Source organism: Podarcis liolepis (genome assembly GCF_965112155.1).
Source record: "Podarcis liolepis genome assembly, chromosome: 1".
NCBI lineage: Eukaryota > Metazoa > Chordata > Lepidosauria > Squamata > Lacertidae > Podarcis > Podarcis liolepis.
This window is the reverse complement of record NC_139554.1, coordinates 64,929,626-64,948,871: the sequence shown is the minus strand read 5'-3', so window position 1 is coordinate 64,948,871 and position 19,246 is coordinate 64,929,626. Positions and strand designations below refer to the sequence as shown.

Sequence of the window (19,246 nt, the reverse complement as noted above, 5' to 3'; positions counted from 1 at the left end):
ACCTAGTTTGACCCTTAGGAGGGCAAACCTCTGCAGTTTGTCTACAAAGTCACTTCATGCTATTTGGAATCAGACCATTCATCCTTCCTGTGCAAGATTTGGTGACTCTCTGGGCTGTAATAATCCATTCCACTCATACAGCCAGATCGCAAAGGGTGTTAAAGGTAACTTCTAACATGGGTGCATAATTATGACCATTGTCCGCAAGGATGAGAGGCACCTCTATCCCATGGTTGACATTCTTTGCAAAGGGGGTGGATAGGGCCTATTGAAAGCTCCGGAAAGCAGAAATCATTTTTAAAGATAAGACAAAGAATATCACCTCGCTGGTTGTATAATGCAGGGAACCTTTTAACAGTACTCTTAGCAGTAGTCCCCCATGTGGTGGTGCATAAGCTGTGCCAGCCTCCTGATTGGTGTTGCTACATCTAACCTGGATGCTATAGGCTGGGCAGAGTGGTGGTGAGGTGAGGAGTGGGCAGTACCCTGGTGGAAGGCTCCTACAAGTGCAACACCACCCCCCACACCAGGCAGGGGGTGCAATTTGAATAAAGTATTGAGGGACAGGTAAGCCCCACCCCACATAATCAATCACATGGTGTGGTTCACATACACCATTTGAATGGCAATGCCCATCAACTTGGGGAGGGGGGCAGCCTCCTCAAATATTTTATTGGAGGGATGAAGCCCCTTTGGCCTCTAGGAGTTGGCTCCTACATCACCAGGTAAGCTGCAGCAATACTGGTGTGGGTGAAGGGCTGCTACTGTCTTTTCACCCACCCTCTGGGAGTCATATGCCAGTGGCTGGTGTGGCCAAAGTGGTCGAGACCACCACCTCCAGGCATCCACATCAAAATATGCGTCCAGTTAATGGGGTCTACGTGAGCATTGTGATCATATGTCTCCAGATGCATCTGCATGCACAAGCCTACTACCATGGGCAGGGGTGAATGCACTTGAGGTCAAACGTTTGCGTTTGTGTGTAAAACTAGTTTTTCTTATAGTCAATGATCACTCTTAACCAGGAAGAAGGTGTGGTTTCTGCTCCTCTCCTCAATTTTATGAGAAACTTACCACTGACTTCAGTGGGAATTAAGATCAGCTTCTGCATTGCAAAATGTAAAGCATTAAGGCAACCTTTATGTAAAAGTCATTAGATCAGAGTGTGCTGCATTTTCCCTTTCCTGTGGGATATATGCATACCACCTTGATTGGAAATGGATGACACATTTAATCTGAGTGAATAGTTAAGAGGGACTTTTAAAACAATGAGCATTAGCCACTTAGTCCGTTTGGTAAATCCTAATAATTAAAACTGCATGTGGAGTAATGATTACGGCTATTCCAGATATCGAAGAGGAAAGAGATGCGCCCGTGATGTGTCGTGGCACTACCTTAATGAAAACATTTAGTTAATGGAGGATCTATGTCACAACAGTGAGCACACTGAACCTGCAAGTGGGGGCGGGGGGGGGGGGTGAGACAAACACATTTCCCAGCAGAATCTCACATCACAATTCATTAGGAAAACTCTGCAACAACTGATGAGATAGGCACAAAATGGATTTCCATATTGCTGGACTGAATCATGGCTCCCAGCAATTAATGCTTTTTGTCATATTAAGCAGATAAATAATGCTATCTGACATTACAGTATTTCACATTACAGTAAAATTTTGTAGCTTTTGCTCGTAATCGGACTTGATATATGTTACCTAGAAAAAAAATATGTTATCTCTGGAACAGTCAAACCCCATTAGAACCCTAATGCTTGAAAAATCACAATGTTAACAGCTATGTCCCCTAGCAAAGGTTTGCTTTCCTTAAATAGTGTTAAATTTAAACCCAGGAGCCCTAGTCTCTTTTAGAGTTACTCTTGCTCGGTGCATTGAGCTTGAAAGGAGAATTTAGTACACTGCACATATTCACTGTTACTGAAGTTGCAGAAAGCATGCAGTAGTAACAGCTGCGTGCCTGTTTATTGCTTTGTGGGTCACCAGTGCTAGTTTCCAGTTGAAACAGATTGTACATAAGTATGAATTACCAAAATATTTCAAGGTTAGTCCAATAAGGAAATGTGATTTACTCCTTAAAAAAAAAAATCACCTTACACTATAACCAAGGCTCCAATGTGTTACTGAAGTGATTAAAATCCAAAATTAATTGGATTTCCCCCCCACTGCCTTTTTGGGATCTTCTGGTGGCAGCTCCTTACACCAATCTTCAGGGGCACACACATTTGAGTGGGGGCTGAACACATGGGGATCTGGTAGGCCAGGACAATGAAAAGCTCCAGCATGCCTAACACCTATTGTGCAGAGAATGGTCTAGAGCCAGTGTGGTGTAGTGGTTAAGAGCGGTGGACTTGTAATCTGGTGAACCGGGTTCACTTCCCCGCTCCTCCACATGGGTGGACCTTGGGCCAGTCACACTTCTTTGAAGTCTCTCAGCCCCACTCACCTCACAGAGTGTTTGTTGTGGGGGAGGAAGGGAAAGGAGATTGTTAGCCGCTTTGAGACTCCTTAAGGTAGTGATAAAGCGGGATATCAAATCCAAACTCTTCTTCTTCTAGTAAATAAATCCATGAGGCTATTTTACTGTTTAAATTAAGTAAGCATCACCTTACTTAAGGCTCAAACAAGAATCTGTCAGTGAGCCCTCTCTAAAAACCCTCTTTATACAGCTGGTTTGAGCATCTCCAAACATATATGGGACCTACATCAGGGAGCTACAGCCAATTAAGCATCCCCAGCAAGATTCTACAAATTGTGGTTGGGCTTGGTAACCATTCTTTGGTTTGCCTAGCTAGTAATCTTCAGCTTTCTTGCTTCCACAGAGTGTATCCCCTTATTGTACCCATTGCTCAGAAAAAAGTGCAAGTTTCTTGCAGCCGGGGGGGGGGGCAGTGGTGTTTGCAGCGATTCCACTTCTCACCTTCATGTCACTAACAATGCATTTCACAAAATCAGCTTTGTGCCATTTTTGAAAGAGGCACTCTTAGTCTAGTCTGCAGATGGGGGGGGGGGAAGAAATGGGAAAAAGTATTACTCTTACACAGCAGTAGTAAACAGCTCTCAGGGATGAGCAAGGGCTAAACCCTGCCCCTTGATATATAAATTACATTGCATGTTAACATTCTTATGCTGTATGCTTCCTCCCTACTTGATATCACAGGCAGGAAAATTTCATCAGGACATGAGCAAACTAGCATTTTAAGATTTTGTATGAAACCCTTCTTCATTCCCACTTTAAGACCTTTAAATTATCCAAAAGATGTAATATTTTTTATCGTTTGTATCTTCAAGTCAATACAGGCAAAAATGCAATTGTATCATATGCAACAGCTCATATGCATTCTGAAATACAGCTTCTCTCTAAGCCCCTAAATTAAAAGCTTTTATTAGCTGATAGCATAAAACCTCCTTAAAGTGGCAATGCATATGTATATACACACATACAACAAACTCAGAATCTTGTGCTGTATAGCCTCTCTGGAAATTAAATACAAAGTTCAAAGGCTCTTGAAAAGGCCCAGTTTGGAAATGCGGTGTGTCTTCATTTCCACTGTGAAGACTGCTATCCACCCATAATATTTGGCAAAACCCACTTCATAAATATGAAGTGGACTGCTCTACCAAACACAGGGAAAGTGTAGAAAGCAGCAGCTCTGCCGTTTGAACAGAAACATCACACCGTGTGGCAATGCTGTCTTTCAAATGCCAATGAGATTTATTGGTTCTAATTTAGGACGAAGCCAAGGCAGGAGCTTCCAACCATTCATATAGTTCCCTCCACCCAGGGCTTCTCCATCTGCAAGGGAATGTGAAAGCCACCACTGCCATGGAAGTGGATGGGAAGCCCAAACTCTGCACACATGGAAATCCCAAGGGAGGAAAGCGCTGTTGCATTTGGGTCCTGCATCAAGGCTTCCCATAGGCATCTGGTTAGCCTCTGCAAGAACAGGATGCTGGAACAGATGGCCTGATTCAGTACGGTTCTTCTTCTGTCCTTATGAAAAAGTCTCCTCTATCAAAGGAAACCAGCATGTCAGGAAGACTATCCTACCTATTGTGCAATCCTGCATGCGCCTACTCAGAAGTCCCAACGAGTTTAACAGGAGTTACTCCCAGCTAGACGTGTACAGAATTGCAGCCTGACATTTTTGAATGTGTTATGAGGGAGCACTGAACCATTAGCAACCTGCCACACACACACTTGCAGTGTGATACACTGTGGGTCAACAACATACAAGGGTATCCTATGAGGCTACTCATCTTCCATACTACATTTTACAAGCTAAGTCTCACCAATGTCAGTGAGAATTCCAAGTCTGAGTATTTATGGCTGAGGTGAAAGTGTATCAAAAGCTATGACTAAAAAGTGCATCCTCAAAATTATACTGAAATGTATAATAAAAATGTGCAATTAAAAAAGTGGTAAACCTATTGTATATTCAACAATGCTAAAAATAGCCTTATTAAAAATATAATCTGCTAAAATAGCCACTATTACTTTGGTTATATACAGGAAAACATGACCCAAGTCTCTAGTGTATTTGCTTTTCAAAAAACATCATAGCTCATCATGGTTTTTTGTGAGGTCTTCTCCATAATTTGTTGCTTGGCTTCCAACAAACATATTCCAGTTGTCCAGAATCTCTTCTTTGGTTAACATGTGGTCCTGGAGGGGGTGGAAATGAAAATCTTTAGTATAATCTAAACTGAGCTTCTGTTAAAGAGTTTGAGTGTTGTGTCTAAAAACAACGGAACTTTATTCTGCTCTGTGATTCACTAAGAAAAGACCCTCATGGCATGAGGCAATATACTCATAAGCTGTATTTACTCAAAAAGTGGGCAACTTTGAGGTTTACCAAAGTATAAAAGTATCTAGTGACACACACACCCATCCCCGCCAAAATTAAATAAATGAAGACTATGTGTCCTCAGAATGCTGACAAGACTGTTGGCCAAAAAACCCGAAGATGGAATAGTGTCCTGGAGGAGGACATGGCAGACTGACTCGGACACTAAACAAGAGCACTCTTTTGAAATTTGTAGTGGAGGCTGGTCTATTATTCTGGACTATCTTATGTCAATTTTAGGCTACCCTTGGATTTTTTAAACATATTAGTTTTGTATTTGTAGGATTTAACTTTATAAATTTATAAAGTTTATAAAGATTTTACTTTATCAAGTTTCATTGCTAGAATCTGTTTCTCTTATATGCTGGATAGGCATGGATGTGGGAGAAGGCAGGGAATATAAACATATCAATCAAATAACACCCCCAGACCCAGCCTACACCACTATCTTTCATATTTCTAGTTGCAGAGTGGGGAGTGTCTCTAAAACTATCAAGCCCAGTCCCCTTCTGTATTATGGAGTTTGATGTGAATATCTGGGCTCCTCCAGCATAATATGTTTCCCCATTCATTACAACGAGAGGATTAGAACATGGAAAAAGAGCCCTGCTGGATCAAATAAAAGGCCCATGTAGTTTTTTCTGCTGCCGCTCACCAAGAACTAGTAATCCATGGAGGTAGCATATAGGTATCATGAAAAAAGTTCTGTGGAATTTATCTGCACACTTCCACTGATATGAAAAGTTAATACAGCACACAGAATTCTATGCAAATATGACCACACATTGATCTCAGAATTAGAACACTTAATGTAAATTCTTATCATTTGGGTCAAACATTTGGATCTCTCCCACTTCCACCATACCTTTTCTGTGTTTCCTGAATCATCAGTGGGTGGCATTAACATTACAACGTTTATATCAAATTTTTTAGTGATCTCCTTACAGAGTCCTTAAGGTTTGACTCTTGGTAGGCTGACATTATATAAAAAGGCAGCAAGTAAAGCAATAATCTACCATTCATGAACTCTGTGAAAGAACTAAGTACCTTGTCGACATCCGACTCATATACTAAGTGTCTGGCTTCGGCTTGTGCATGATCATAGTCTTGTGGGAGAATCCAGTGTCGTATCTCCTCTTTATCCATCTTCCCATCCTTGTTGAGATCCCGAAAATCTGCAAACTGCTCCCGTTCAGTTATTACCCAGTCAGGTTCTGGACCACCATCTTCATGCGCAAACATATCAGCTGAGAGGAAACAGTATCATGTTTATTATTTATTGTTATCTGTTACACTTTCTTCCATTCTTAGCCTCTCCTGGTTATAAATCCTGGGGAGGGGTGGCTTCACTCTAAATACTTTCACAATGATGCTCTCTATGCCTATTTTGTGTTTGCTTGGTGGTAGGCCTTTATCTCGTCTTTATCTTCATTCAGCATTTTGCTGCGCCAGCTGCTGTCAGGGTAATAATGCCAATCACTACCATAAGGAGGTAATGCCCACAAGCTTAAATATCTCACACAACTTATATACATTGTTCCCTTTCCTAGAAGCTAGATCTGCTACTCTGATCTTCAATTTCCTCTCCACAACAAAGCAGTAGGCCACATGAAGAGCAGGATATAATGTAAGATGATGCAAGGCCAATAAATACAACTTAGTAGGTAATTTTGAGTGCATCTTTGGAGATACAAGTCATTATATATGGTGTATTAGAAAGAGGTGTCTTTTTCCAGCTATCCACTGCATAAATTACCCTCGTGAAGACAGATGGAACACTGCTATGAGCTACCTATTGAATTATGACTTATCAGCCTATACCTTCACTGTTATCACTACACCCATACCATTCAATAACTGTTCTGCTACCTCAAGGGAGGGGAAGCTTTTCCAGCTCACCGGGCCTCTCTTTCCTCCATCTAGACAAGCAAGAGGCATTAGCAAAGTTCAAGGACATATTCCAGCCAGGGAACAACATTCAGGGTGAAAAGCAAGGCTCAGTGAGCCTTATATGGCCTCCAGGGGCCATATAAGGAGGCCTAAAGGGCCACATTAGGTACAGGCCTGGGCTTGCTCACTTCTGCATTACCTTATCAAGACCTGCCAGAAAAGATGGAGAGCAATGCTCCAGCCAAACACCTAAAGAAAAGCTGCATTCCCATCATACCATCTGCTTTGGGCACAATTAACTTGGTCTTGAATATCACCGCTCACCTATAAAGAATGAGAACTGCCTCCAGATAAGCAGGCACAAACATCTTCTACATGTACAGAGTTTGTTTGTTTGTTTCATGCTGCTGAAATACCACAAATGATTTACATCAGGATTTTTGTCGGTGGGCAGTCTAGTAAAAAGTGATGTGGGCTTTTAACTTTTGTCAACGTATTTGTAATGCTCAATTAAGCCATACGATGGTGGTAATGAAAACCGACGTGGAGGCTGATGGTATCTGTCAGACTTTGAGATCTACATGGGGATTATCCCCTTGGCCATTGGCAAGCTTATACAGCCTTAGTGCTGTTGAAAGTTAATACAAAAAAACAAAAAAAACCCAAACCAATATCTAAGCCCAGTCCAGCTGCTGGCCAAAGTGGCAAAAGTCTTTGCATAAAGGAGGAGTATCTTCTCCTCTCCTCCACACATGTAAAAGAATGACAGTGGTTCTGTAGACAAGGAAGGTGGAATCTCATAATTTCTCATAATGTTCCTCCCAATGTACAAGAATTAAGAGAATTCATCAAAACCAGTCCAGTGAATAGACTAAGCAGACTAAGGGCTCCATCATAAAACAAGCTAAACTACAATTGGACTTTCCAGTTTAGCCAAATACCGGGGCAAAGCAAATAAGGACATATAGATTACTAAAACAATGAAATGGCCTCAGCAACATTTTGCATTCTGTCTCACACCAGGGATTGTCCACTCCCTCCTCGTTTCCCATGCTCATGAGCAACTGACCCAGGTTCTTGCCTTCAGTGGCTCAGTTACAAGCACCCTCAGCAAAAGCCCCCCACCCTCTTTTTCTACAAAGACAAAAAACTGCATCTCTATTTTGGTTTTTACTATTAGAGTTGTATTTGTTCTGCTATCTATGTGGCATTTTGATAAGGTTCCATGTTGCTTTATCACCTTTTGTTATTCATCCTGATGGAGAAACGTATATTTTTTAAAAATAAAATGTAAAGGAGAACTTTGGCCCTAATGCCTTTCACTCAGTAGGTTTCTTCTAAGGCTGGAGAAGTCACAACTCTTTCAAGATCCCCTCTTACGATGCAATCACAATCTTTTATGCTAGGTTCAGAAGTATGGGAAGAAAAAGGACCCAGAGCAACATTGCATCTTGTCTCTGCCAGCAAGTGTCTGTGTGAATAACATCAGAATCAAACGAGCAATAGTGGGAAAGGGAATAAAAGGCAGAAGGAAACTTGGGGAAACAAAAATCATCTACATGAAACTGGATGGCTTTTAGAGAGACTTGGGGGGTGGGAGGGAAGCCTCGGTGCCCCAAGAATTACTTCTCTCATATTAACTCCTTAGTACTGAACAACATTAAGCACTCTGTGGCAAATGCCAATGGTGCTTTGAAAATGCAAGGACATGAGGGGAATCAACAGGGGCCTGCTTCATTGTTATGCATCCAGAACATTCCTTTTTGTAATATATGGGGTTGACACAACCAGCACTCCAAAGGCGCCCACTTCCACTGAGAGAACCACAGAGGGTACCATGTACTTTGGTAATCTGAGGTCCAAACTAGACATGACAAATGTTGCATGCCTCTTTCTCCCCTTGACTTGGGGAGAAGACTGTCCAAACTAGGCATAATAAAACTTTTTAAATAAAATAATAAATATTGGAAATCCCCTTGCTGCAGCTTACCAATGTATTCATCTTGATCCACAAATCCATCCTCATTTTTGTCTATGTCCTCCAGGGTTTCCTGTCACAATAAGGGAAAAAAGCTGTCATTGCAGAGGTGTATATTTGTTGCCCAAACTGATTATAAAACCATTTCATTCTGAGCTGTCACTTTACATCAAGGGTAAAGTCTTTCACACACACACACACACACGGCAATATCAATAATGATATAATATTGACAAAGAGAAAATATTATCCCTAAGCTTAAAAAAATCCCCCAAAAGTAAACCCCCAAACTCATAAAAGTGTATTAATTTAAAAATCCACCAAACAGCTAAAATAGAACACATCCTACAAATATATAGAGAGAAATATAGCTTCACAATAAACATTGATAAGTGATAGGGACTGCTATAAATGAATTAAAATCTTATGAAATTAAAGAAAAGCTTATTCTAAGCTTCATAATTGTTGTTTATTGTTTATTTATTTATTTATTTATTTTGTATACCACCCTATGCCCATAGATCTCAGGGTGGTTCACAACATAACATTAAAAAACAAAGGTCTAGAATAAAAGAATTCTATTCTGTCATCTAAATCATGAATGATGTACCCAGTCCCTACAACTAAGAAAGGCCTGTAGCTTAGTAACCGAGAACATGCTTCACATGCATTAAGTCTTGGGTTAACTCCATGGCATATCCATGCAGGGCTGGGAAAGACTCTTGTCTCGATACCCTTGAGAGCTGCTTCCAGTCAGTGCAGACCAGGGATGGGGAACCTGTGGTCCTCCAGATGTTACTCCCATTATCCCTGCCCATTAGCCATATTATGGGGGAGTCCAAGAACATCTGGAGGGCCACAGGTTCCCCATACCTGGTCCAGAAACTACTGAACCATACAAGGCAGCTTTCTGTGTTCCTAGCAAGTCCCTGAATAAGGGACATCTGAGGAAGAGCGAGGTGGTGATGGGGCACAGGTGACTCTGTAAACCTCATCTCATAGGCCACTACAATGGACCTGCATTTTCTTGCTGAAGCAGTGATGTGTCTGTATGTGCTGCATTAGCTACAAAATCAGTTTTTAAAAATTCCCCCACATTGTTGTGTCAGCCAATGTAGTATGATAAAATCAGGTTGCTTGCCTGATGGAATTGCTCAGTAGCACACTTAAAGATGACAACATTCCGGGCAAAACTGGTTCAGGCCTAACCTATCACTTTGCTTCCAAGCTTTCTAGCTATTCATGTGATATTGATCAACATATTAGGGAGGTCACCAAGCAGGTCACGTTTAAATAACCAAAGCAGGATTATTTAAACAGCTTTCCTTCCTGTTGAAATAGCTGGCGACTATTGTCTGGGAAACCTTGCCCTGAAAGATGAGGAAGCCAGCTTTCAAACCTCTTTATTAAATGGAAACCGAAAGAAAGGAGATTGGCTTTTCTGCTGCTTACTAGAACAACAATGTCTTTCATATGCTCAAATTCCTCTGGGTGAAGGAAAGCTGTGAACTCCTCGCGAGTGACTTCGGAATCACCATCCAGGTCAGCTCTTTTGAATCTTCTTTCATCCCTGGGCATCATTTTTTTGAAATTGTGCTGCTCTGTTGCATCTTCAAACTCGGCTGGGTTTTCTAGAAAACCAGAATAATAAGACAAGATGGAGACAAACAGGACTGGTGAGTATGTAACAAAGGCCTGAGTGATGCCTACAGATGACATGTAACTTGAATCTGACCTGAACCCTTCTAGAAGTAAGAAATCAGACCAAAGGTCTATCACATGCAGCACTGTGCTTCCAATAAGATGCCTCTGTGAAGCCCCAAAGCAGGTCTTGAGTTCAATACACGGCTCCTGCTGCCGCTCCCTAGCAACTAGTATCCAGAGCCACCCTCTCTTTGAATCTGGAGGTACTATATAGTGATTGTGGCTAGTAGCCATCAATAGCCTTAATCTCCACAAATCTGTCTAACCCCTTTCAAAGCTAATAAAAACACTTGCTATGTCATAATAACTCCAGAAATAATATCAAAACAAGTAAAGTAGTCTCTCTTTTTTCTAAGCAAAGTGAATTTGTGCCCCTGACATGCACAGCTAGTACTCAGATTACAGGTGAGGAACATCTGGCCCCACAGGCCTGGTTATGCGCATCAGAAACCATTTTTCCACCTGGCTCTGCCAAATAAAAGTCCTGCCAGAACTGGTTCCACTCAGGAGTCCCTAACTGCAGGTGAATCCTGCCACAAGCAGGGCTTACTTTCAGCACTATATATATAAGCTTTGCTTTAGGCATGGAAAGCAGTGCAAGATTCTCCTTTCACATCTGCAGCTGAAAGTGAAGAATCAGGAGCAAACTATGAATTTCCTTCTGATTCTTCCATTGAACTGTGATTTCCTGACATCCTAGGACAGGTGGGCAAACATGTTGGCTATCACTCTGGGATTCCCAAGTATGCCGGTTCAATTTTGTCTCTCAAATTTACTCACCGAGGTAATAGCCATATGTGGCTTGTTTGTATTCTTCCCAAGAAATTTTGTTGTCTTTGTTGAGGTCATAATCCTTCCAGACTTTTGCCACGTTTTCGAAGATGTAGCGTTTCTGCACTCGCTTAATCCAGTTTTTCAGTTCCTCTGTGGTGACGAAGCCATCTTTGTTATCATCAATTCGATTAACAATTTTCCTGCAGTAATGGAAAAAGTAAACTGGATTATTAGAAACTGAAAGATTTCTGCAGGGTTCTCTTGAACAACTACGTTTGCGAGAGACAGGGCTTCCAAATTGTACCTGTGATGACCCATTTCTGAATAAATGACATAGTGTGGTACTCAACTAAGTTGAATACTTAGGAGTAGACACATTGAAATTAATGGACCTAGCTGTTGTTGTTGTTTAGTCATGTCCAACTCTTCGTGACCCCATGGACCAGAGCACGCCAGGCACTCCTGTCTTCCACTGCCTCCCGCAAATGGACCGAGTTATGTTCATCATTTCAGTGGGTTTATTCTAAGCAACACTCAGAGTAACACTGGTTGCTAGACACAGATTAGAAGTTTTGAATTTAAAGACAGATCAGTAGGAGTCAGAAGAAGTTTCTCCACAGATTCTTATCTTCCAAGAACACCCTCCCAGGGCCTTTCAAGGTGGGCATTTGGAATATTTGTTCTCTACTATCTCTCAGAAAGTGTGTTGGGGAAGAGAAGGAGCTTCATGTAGCCAACAACTTATTCTGAGTCACAGTTGGATTGTCCTTGTCATTCTCTGTCAAAAACTCTTCCAATGGAATATTGTTGATCAAGCATGTGGAACTGCCTTTCCACACTTGCTGGAAAATGTGACATTTTCCCACTGTCAGTAGGAGAAAGAAAACCACAGAAACATTCATCATTAGAGAAGAATGTTCTGCTTAGAAATGCAATATGCATGCCAGCTCCCCTTCTCCACTTACTGTAACACTACTGTATTACAAATTGCAGTTAGCACAGTGTTTAAATCTTCTGCAGCCTACTGTTGCTCAGTGGCAGGCTACAAAGTAGGACTAAAATCCATATGAAGACCTGGGAAACCATTGACAGTCAGCATAGAGAATATTGAACTAGAACTAAATGGACCAAAGGTCTGAACTTTGACCCTAAATAAGACAACTTCCTATGTGTTGCTATGATTTCCCCCTCTTCATACATATCTCTCTTCTCTTCTCTTCTCTTCTCTTCTCTTCTCTGTTCCAATGAGATAGAAAAGGGCTGGCAAGTCAGAGTTAGCATACAAAAGTTAAATTTTCCAAAAAGGCTTTGAATAGAAGGCAAACTTGTATGTGGACTGTCCCACTTCAGACTGTAGTTGGGGGTTCACATGATCAAAAACTTCCATGAGCTCTGATGGAAAAGGGAAGGGGTTGGTATCCCGTATTGATAATTTACTGTATTTTTCGTCCTATAGGACGCATTTTCCCCCCTCCAAAAATGAAGGGGAAATGTGTGTGAGTCCTATGGGGTGAATGTAGGCTTTCGCTGAAGCCTGGAGAGCGAGGGGGGTCGGTGCGCACCGACCCCTCTTGCTCTCCAGGCTTCAGGAAGCTATCCGCTAGCCGTGGGAGACGCAGCTCTCCCACGGCTAGCGGATAGCAGCCTGTTCTGGGGGCTGGGGTCGGGGGAAGCTCGGGCTTCCCCCACCCCAGCCCCACACCTGGGGGGGGGAAATAATTTTTTTTCTTTATTTCCCCCCCAAAAAACTAGGTGCGTCCTATGGGGCGAAAAATACGGTACTTCTTATCATTGATGTGGACTCTGCAGAGGGCCTGAGACAAATGTGGGAGTCAGACTGGACCATTTTGACTGAATTGCTGGAAATCCTTAATGGTTAAAATTCCCATTTAAATTGGGATCATCAGGCACAAGGGAACAAATATTAAAAATTATGGAAACAATGCATATGACTCCTATGAGACTGTTTCAAATGAAGATATCCAACTTGAGGCTATGTTGGAGAGGATGTAAGGAACCAGGATCGTTCCAGCTTATTTGGGGAACTTGTGAAAAAGGGCTGCAGTTTTAGACTGTAGCCTTTGTAGAAATTACTAAAGTGACTGGACAGCAACTATTGAAATTTCTGGAATTGGTCCTGTTGGAACGTTTTCCAAAATATCAAAAGAGACTGTCATTTCAAACCTCTATTTGGTTATTGTCTTGCAGCTGCCCAGTTAGTTTTTGCTCAATATTGGAAGGACCTAAAGGGCACCACGTTATTATTTGTTTGTTTTATTTGTATACTGCCCTTCATCTGAAGATCACAGGTTGGGTCACAACATAAAAATACAGTGGTACCTCGGGTTACATACGCTTCAGGTTACAGACTCCGCTAACCCAGAAATAGTACCTCAGGTTAAGAACTTTGCTTCAGGATGAGAACAGAAATCGTGCTCCGGCGGCGCGGCGGCAGCAGGAGGCCCCATTAGCTAAAGTGGTGCAGGTTAAGAACAGTTTCAGGTTAAGAACAGACCTCCGGAACGAATTAAGTACTTAACCCGAGGTACCACTGTAAATAATTGGTAGAAGACAGTTTGGAGAGTTTGGAAAAATTAACAAATAATCCACATCTGGCTGGAGAAACAAACTATAAAGATTCTTTTGAGGCAGACTAGCACTGTTTTATTGTTTATGCAAGCAAAGATAAAATGCATCTCCCAGCAGCATACAAAACCTTTTGGCTGCTATGAACATTGTGAACTTGAATTTTGATACTTTCTGATGCTCACTTACAGATTGTTTGCTAGTTTGTTTGTTTTTATTTTACCTGAGACTCTCCTTGTCTCCTCTAGGAGATGAGGGCAGGATTGTTCTGTCCTATTAAAATTATGTTAATAATAACTCTAAAACAAACTAACTTCCATGTACAAAATTAGATGCCAGGGAGGGACATTCTAGCTTAGTTTTCTCCCTGATATCTAGATGTTTATTTGCAGGGATTTCTTTTTTTAATGGAAGAGCATTCAGTTATGTAAGTTCCCACTTGCAGTCTGAGGTAGTACAGTGGTACTTTGGGTTAAGAACTTAATTCGTTCCGGAGGTCTGTTCTTAACCTGAAACTGTTCTTAACCTGAGGTACCGCTTTAGCTAATGGGGCCTTCTGCTTCCACCACGCCGCCAGAGCACGATTTCTGTTCTCATCCTGAAGCAAAGTTCTTAACCTGAGGTACTATTTCTGGGTTAGAGGAGTCTGTAACCTGAAGCACCTGTAACCCGAGGTACCACTCTACAGTTAACATGGGACCACCATTTTAACTAGGCCGCAAAGATCAGATCAGATGTAGCAAGCAACAGCAAAAAGCTAGAGACACTGGTTTCAAATAAATGATAGTGGAATGAAAGATTGCTGGACTATTTTGAAGAAATATTAATTTCCAACGTGCAGTGCTTATGGATAGTCATGTTGTGAGAAACAAGCTACCAAAGCCAATACGATGATAAGTGCTTGCAACAATTTCCCACAGACTTTTTCAGAGGGACTGGAAGTTGAAGCTCTAATGACCAATCTATGCACTATAATGTTTACCATATGGGGCCAATAAAATTGCCTAAATACAAGATGGCACGAATAATGCAGGAGAAACTATACAGCATAATAAACTCTTCCTTCCATTGGCCTACTCTGTGTTCCGAGTTTGCAAACTGGTGCCGAACAAATTAAGGCCTTTTTTTTCCCTTTTAAGAAAGGCCTGGGTAGGGAACTGGATCTGCAACCCCAGCCTGACAGGTGGGTAGCACCACCAACCTCTCAATCACAATGGCATCAGTTGACCAGATTTTGCCCTGGTTGTTTGTACTGGGAACACCCTAATGGCTTCCCTGCCCCTGTTTTAAGGGATTTAGCAGTGAAGAATAAATAGTGTTTTATTGTGCCTATGCTTTTCACACCAATTTTTACCACTTTACTGCAGATATCGTTCCCCCAAATGCAGCGTTAGGTCAGGAGGGAAATCTATTCCTCTTTCTACCCCTAAACCCAGAGTTGGGAAGGGGAAACAGAAGAAACCCCCACCCTATCCCCCAACAACTCAGAGGTGGACAGAAGCAGAGCCTCACTTTGCACCTGTGTGCCAACTGCATTCTGAGCTTGGAGCGCTCACTGATCATTAAGGGAAACCTACACTCCTCTACCTTCCATCCCAGCTCTGAGCTGGTGTGGTGGGCTAGGCCTGCGAAGACCCAGGTTCAAATATCCACTTTGCTGCAAAACACGTTACAGTGGTACCCCGGGTTAAGTACTTAATTCGTTCTGGAGGTCTGTTCTTAACCTGAAACTGTTCTTAACCTGAAGCACCACTTTAGCTAATGGGGCCTCCTGCTGCCACCTTGCCGCCGGAGCCGGATTTCTGTACTTATCCTGAAGCAAAGTTCTTAACCTGAAGCACTATTTCTGGGTTAGCGGAGTGTGTAACCTGAAGCGTATGTAAGCTAAAGCGTATGTAACCCGAGTTACCACTGTATATGATCTTGGGCCAGTCAATCCAGTCACTCAAAGGATTTGCAGATAAACATGATGCGGGCTTGAGCTCCTTAGAGGAAAAAGCAGGAGTATAATAATAAAATAAATCAATAGGATTGCAGGGGGGATTGTTCTAGTCGATATGGGAGTGACACACACCCAAACTGATACTGGATTGGCAAAGTAGAGCAATTAAATGAACCTTAAAAAGGGGCAAATGTTTTCTGTAGTGATCTGAGCACTCTCAGACTCTGTTCACCCAACTCATCTATAAACTCCAACTCATCAGTCTTCCATTAAAACTTTTTGGCATTAGTATGACAACTTTCAAGCCAGTTACTAAACTTCAAGAAAAGCTTCCCTACTGATTTCTAAAAGATAGTTTGGGGGGCTTTTAAATGAAATTTTGTCCATTCATTATCAGTACATTACAACTGAGTTGGGAATGGGGCACACCTGCTTGGATTAGGATTTATTTTACCCTTGTCACCAGACCTTGTTTGTATCTGATTCTTTATAGTAATAACCCCCCCCCACACACACACACACACTGTCTGTAACTTTACACTCAGCGCATAGGATGAGGTGGGTTCTGGTCCACGAAAGCCTAATAACATTCTTAGTCTTTTAAGATGCAATAACATTCTTGGTCTCTTAAGATGACAAAGGACCCTTTGGCTTGCTTGCTTGTTTGTTTTTCTGCAACAAGTGCCATCGTTCCTGATCACCATTTTTTCCCATAGCGGCTATGGCCAAGTGATCTCTAAAGAGCCGCCACCGGCTTTTAATCGTCTGCACAAAGTGGGAACGATCAGAATCCGAAAGCGCCTTTCCTTTCCCGCACAAGTGCACTTTCCCAGAATGAAACCATCTCTCTCTCTCCCCTCCCTTCCGCGCTCCCTCCATTCTAAGCAGCTTCAGGGGGGCGGGCTCCCCTCTGCCACGTTATCAGCAAATCCTGGGAGTTCTCACGTCTCTGCCCAACCTAGCACCCTCTGTCGAACTCACAATACACTCCCTGGGGCTAAAAGTTACAACCTGACATAGTGAAAACTTTTTTTTTTCGTAGAGCGTGGTTTTGCTTTTGGTTTTAAACTCGAGAGGCGCGCCTTTTTAATTTTATTTTTCCACTTTGGGAAGATGAAGATGGGTGGGAGAGGAATAAAGCGAAGGAACTTTCACCGGGTCAAGTAACTTATGTGGGGGGGGGCGACTAGGAGGAGGTCGGTCTTACCCCAGCCTTTCTTTGCTCTCCTCTGGGGTGAGCTGGTCGAAAGTTTTGGCTTCTTCTTTGCCCAGGAAGGCCTCGTGGTCGTACTGGAAGCTCTGGTTGTCTTCGTGCTGCCGATCGCTGAGCTCGGGCTCCGGGTGAACTCCCCTCTCCTTCCTGAAAGTGGGGACGCCCAAGGACCCCCGGGTGCAAAGCGTCAGCAGCAGCCCCGCCGCGAGGTAGCGGAGAGGGGCTTCAGAGCCCATTGTGTGCACCGGGCAAAGGGCGATCTGTCGTGCAGGAGGTTGGGGGGGAGGGAGCGCGGCAACGTCGGGGCACTGCAAAGAACCGAAGCAGCAGAAACTTCAACTTTCTAGCAAGGCGGTGCAGGGTCAAGTCGACTCTTTGCAGGCTCCTCTCTCTGCAAAAGCCTGCCACGTGCTTAAGCGGAGTGCCCAGCCCAGCAGCACCAGCAAACGTGCCCCCTCGCCTTCTCTCTCTCTCTTTCCCTCCCCTCATGCACTTAAAAAAGATTCAACGTGGGATCGCACTCCTGCCCCCGATCCCACCCCCAACCCCCAATTGCACAAGGCCGGCTGGAAAAGTGTTGCTTTTAGGAACGCACAGGGGTGACCTAATTTGGGCCGGCCGATGGAATCCCCCCTTCCCAGCCAGTCAGGAGTGCGGTCGCAAACGATTGATCTCCCGTGCCCTTCCAAGATATTACGCCTCTTGCCATTGGACGGGAGCGTCTCTGTGGGCGGCGCCGAGAAGAGGCCGCTGGGCCGCCACGTTTGCAAGGCGGATCGGGTTTCTCCGGCGGGAGCCAGCAGAGAAAGAGAGCGGGAGGGGACGGGCTGCAACGTGGAAAAGCTCCCGGGGGAAGTTCCCGACTCCGACGTGGTGTGGGTTTGCTGGTGGCTTTGCGCGAAATGGATATCCTAGACCTATGTATGTTTGCATGGGAGGCAGTGAGTTCAAGAGGACTTGTTGCCCAGTAAACATGTACAAGATCGGTAGTTCAGCAATATTTGGAGAGCCAGAGGCCCCCCCATACCTGCTCTAGAGAACCACTGACAGTGCTGGGGTAGAAAGACAATTTGCCTGGCCTGGTATAAAGCCATGTTAAGCCCATGACCGCCACCCTAATCCGCGTTGCTACATTCCTCTTCCCACTTGCTATGGAGTAAGCCCCACGGAGCTCAATGGGACTTTCTTCTGAGTAGACTTGTATGGCATTTTACTGCTAATTAACAAAGTTAGGCAAAAAGATTGCTGTCCTTCAGTATCCATCCCCAACACATAAGCACTGGTTTGCCAATTGCAAACTAATGCAAATTGCAAGAAAACTTCCTTGTTCAGAAATTTGCCTGAGTTTACATGCACAGGAAGACTGGCTAGACTGAATTAAGCAATGACAGAAGGGTTTTCATAGACGCTTATGCAGCAATGAAGTCACTGTATTGTCTTGTAGATAGTTCCCTTTTGTTCTTTTCTTCTTTAAAACACAGTAAATCACTGGTTTCCAGAGCACAGGCAAATTCTGGGCTCTGAAGAAAGGAAATATACAGTGTGTATTAGTATATGGAAGGGTTATTTTCATAGGAGGTTAGAGTTGGGAGTTACCTTAGAAGTCTTGTACTCCAGGCCCCCCTCCCCAAGTTGGTGTCTTGCAACTATAGAATTCGTGGCCACTTCCTCAGGGAGTGTTTCACTGCTGGGCAGGTCTCCCCATTCTTCCTGTCATTTCTCCTAAGGTTTAGGAGTTAGGAAGCTTCTCCTAATATACTTCATTGTGGAATATTCCCTTTGTTCACACTGAAAACTAAAAAAAAGATCTGCAGCAGTTAAGGATGGTTTAAATGTGCTTCTCTGTTGCATGTGAACCAGATGCAGAAAGTTCATGTAGGCCAACCCTCTTTCAATGCACAAAAATTACAGTATCCTGGTAGATGGGACTTCCAACAGCCACAGCTTAAATTGGGGGGGGGACCTTTGGCCCTTCAGGTGTTGCTGAACTGCAGCTCCCATCATCCCTGGCATTGACCATGCTTGTCAGGTCTGATGGGAGTTGGAGTTCAGCAGCATCGGGAAGGCCAAATATTTATCACACCCAGCTTAAAACATCTGAAACAGCCTGTTCCACTGTCACGTAGTTTGTATCATATGGAATGTCTTCCTTATGTTTGGTCTCAGTCACTGGATATTCAAGTCCTACCCTCTGGAGTGACAGAAAACAAGTTTGCTCCATCATCTATGTGACAATGGTTCACATATTTGAAGACAGTTGTCACATTGCCTCTTCATTGTCCTCTCCAGCATTCCCAG

The 19,246-nt window shown here is 43.2% G+C and overlaps 1 protein-coding gene across 1 annotated transcript; it reads right to left on the bottom strand.

Moving 5' to 3' along the window:
* Positions 1–3,383: 3,383 nt before the first annotated feature.
* On the bottom strand, positions 3,384–17,576 carry RCN1 (reticulocalbin 1). The gene is made up of 6 exons (XM_083465271.1): positions 16,943–17,576; positions 11,214–11,407; positions 10,182–10,360; positions 8,742–8,802; positions 5,909–6,108; positions 3,384–4,680 (listed from the first exon to the last, which is right to left on the bottom strand). The coding sequence occupies exons 1-6, from the start codon at positions 17,182–17,184 to the stop codon at positions 4,573–4,575; spliced, it is 984 nt and encodes a 327-aa protein (XP_083321397.1). The 5' UTR covers positions 17,185–17,576; the 3' UTR covers positions 3,384–4,572.
* Between the last annotated feature and the right edge of the window lie 1,670 nt (positions 17,577–19,246).

Bases quoted from the DNA above. Each gene is read 5' to 3' on its own strand.
- RCN1 (XM_083465271.1), bottom strand. From the start codon at position 17,184: ATGGGCTCTGAAGCCCCTCTCCGCTACCTCGCGGCGGGGCTGCTGCTG. The intron at 11,408-16,942 runs GTAAGACCGACC...CCATTACTGCAG, and splicing joins GAGAGCAAAGAAAGGCTGGG to GAAAATTGTTAATCGAATTG. The intron at 6,109-8,741 runs GTAAGCTGCAGC...GTTTCCTCTCAG, and splicing joins GGATCAAGATGAATACATTG to CTGATATGTTTGCGCATGAA.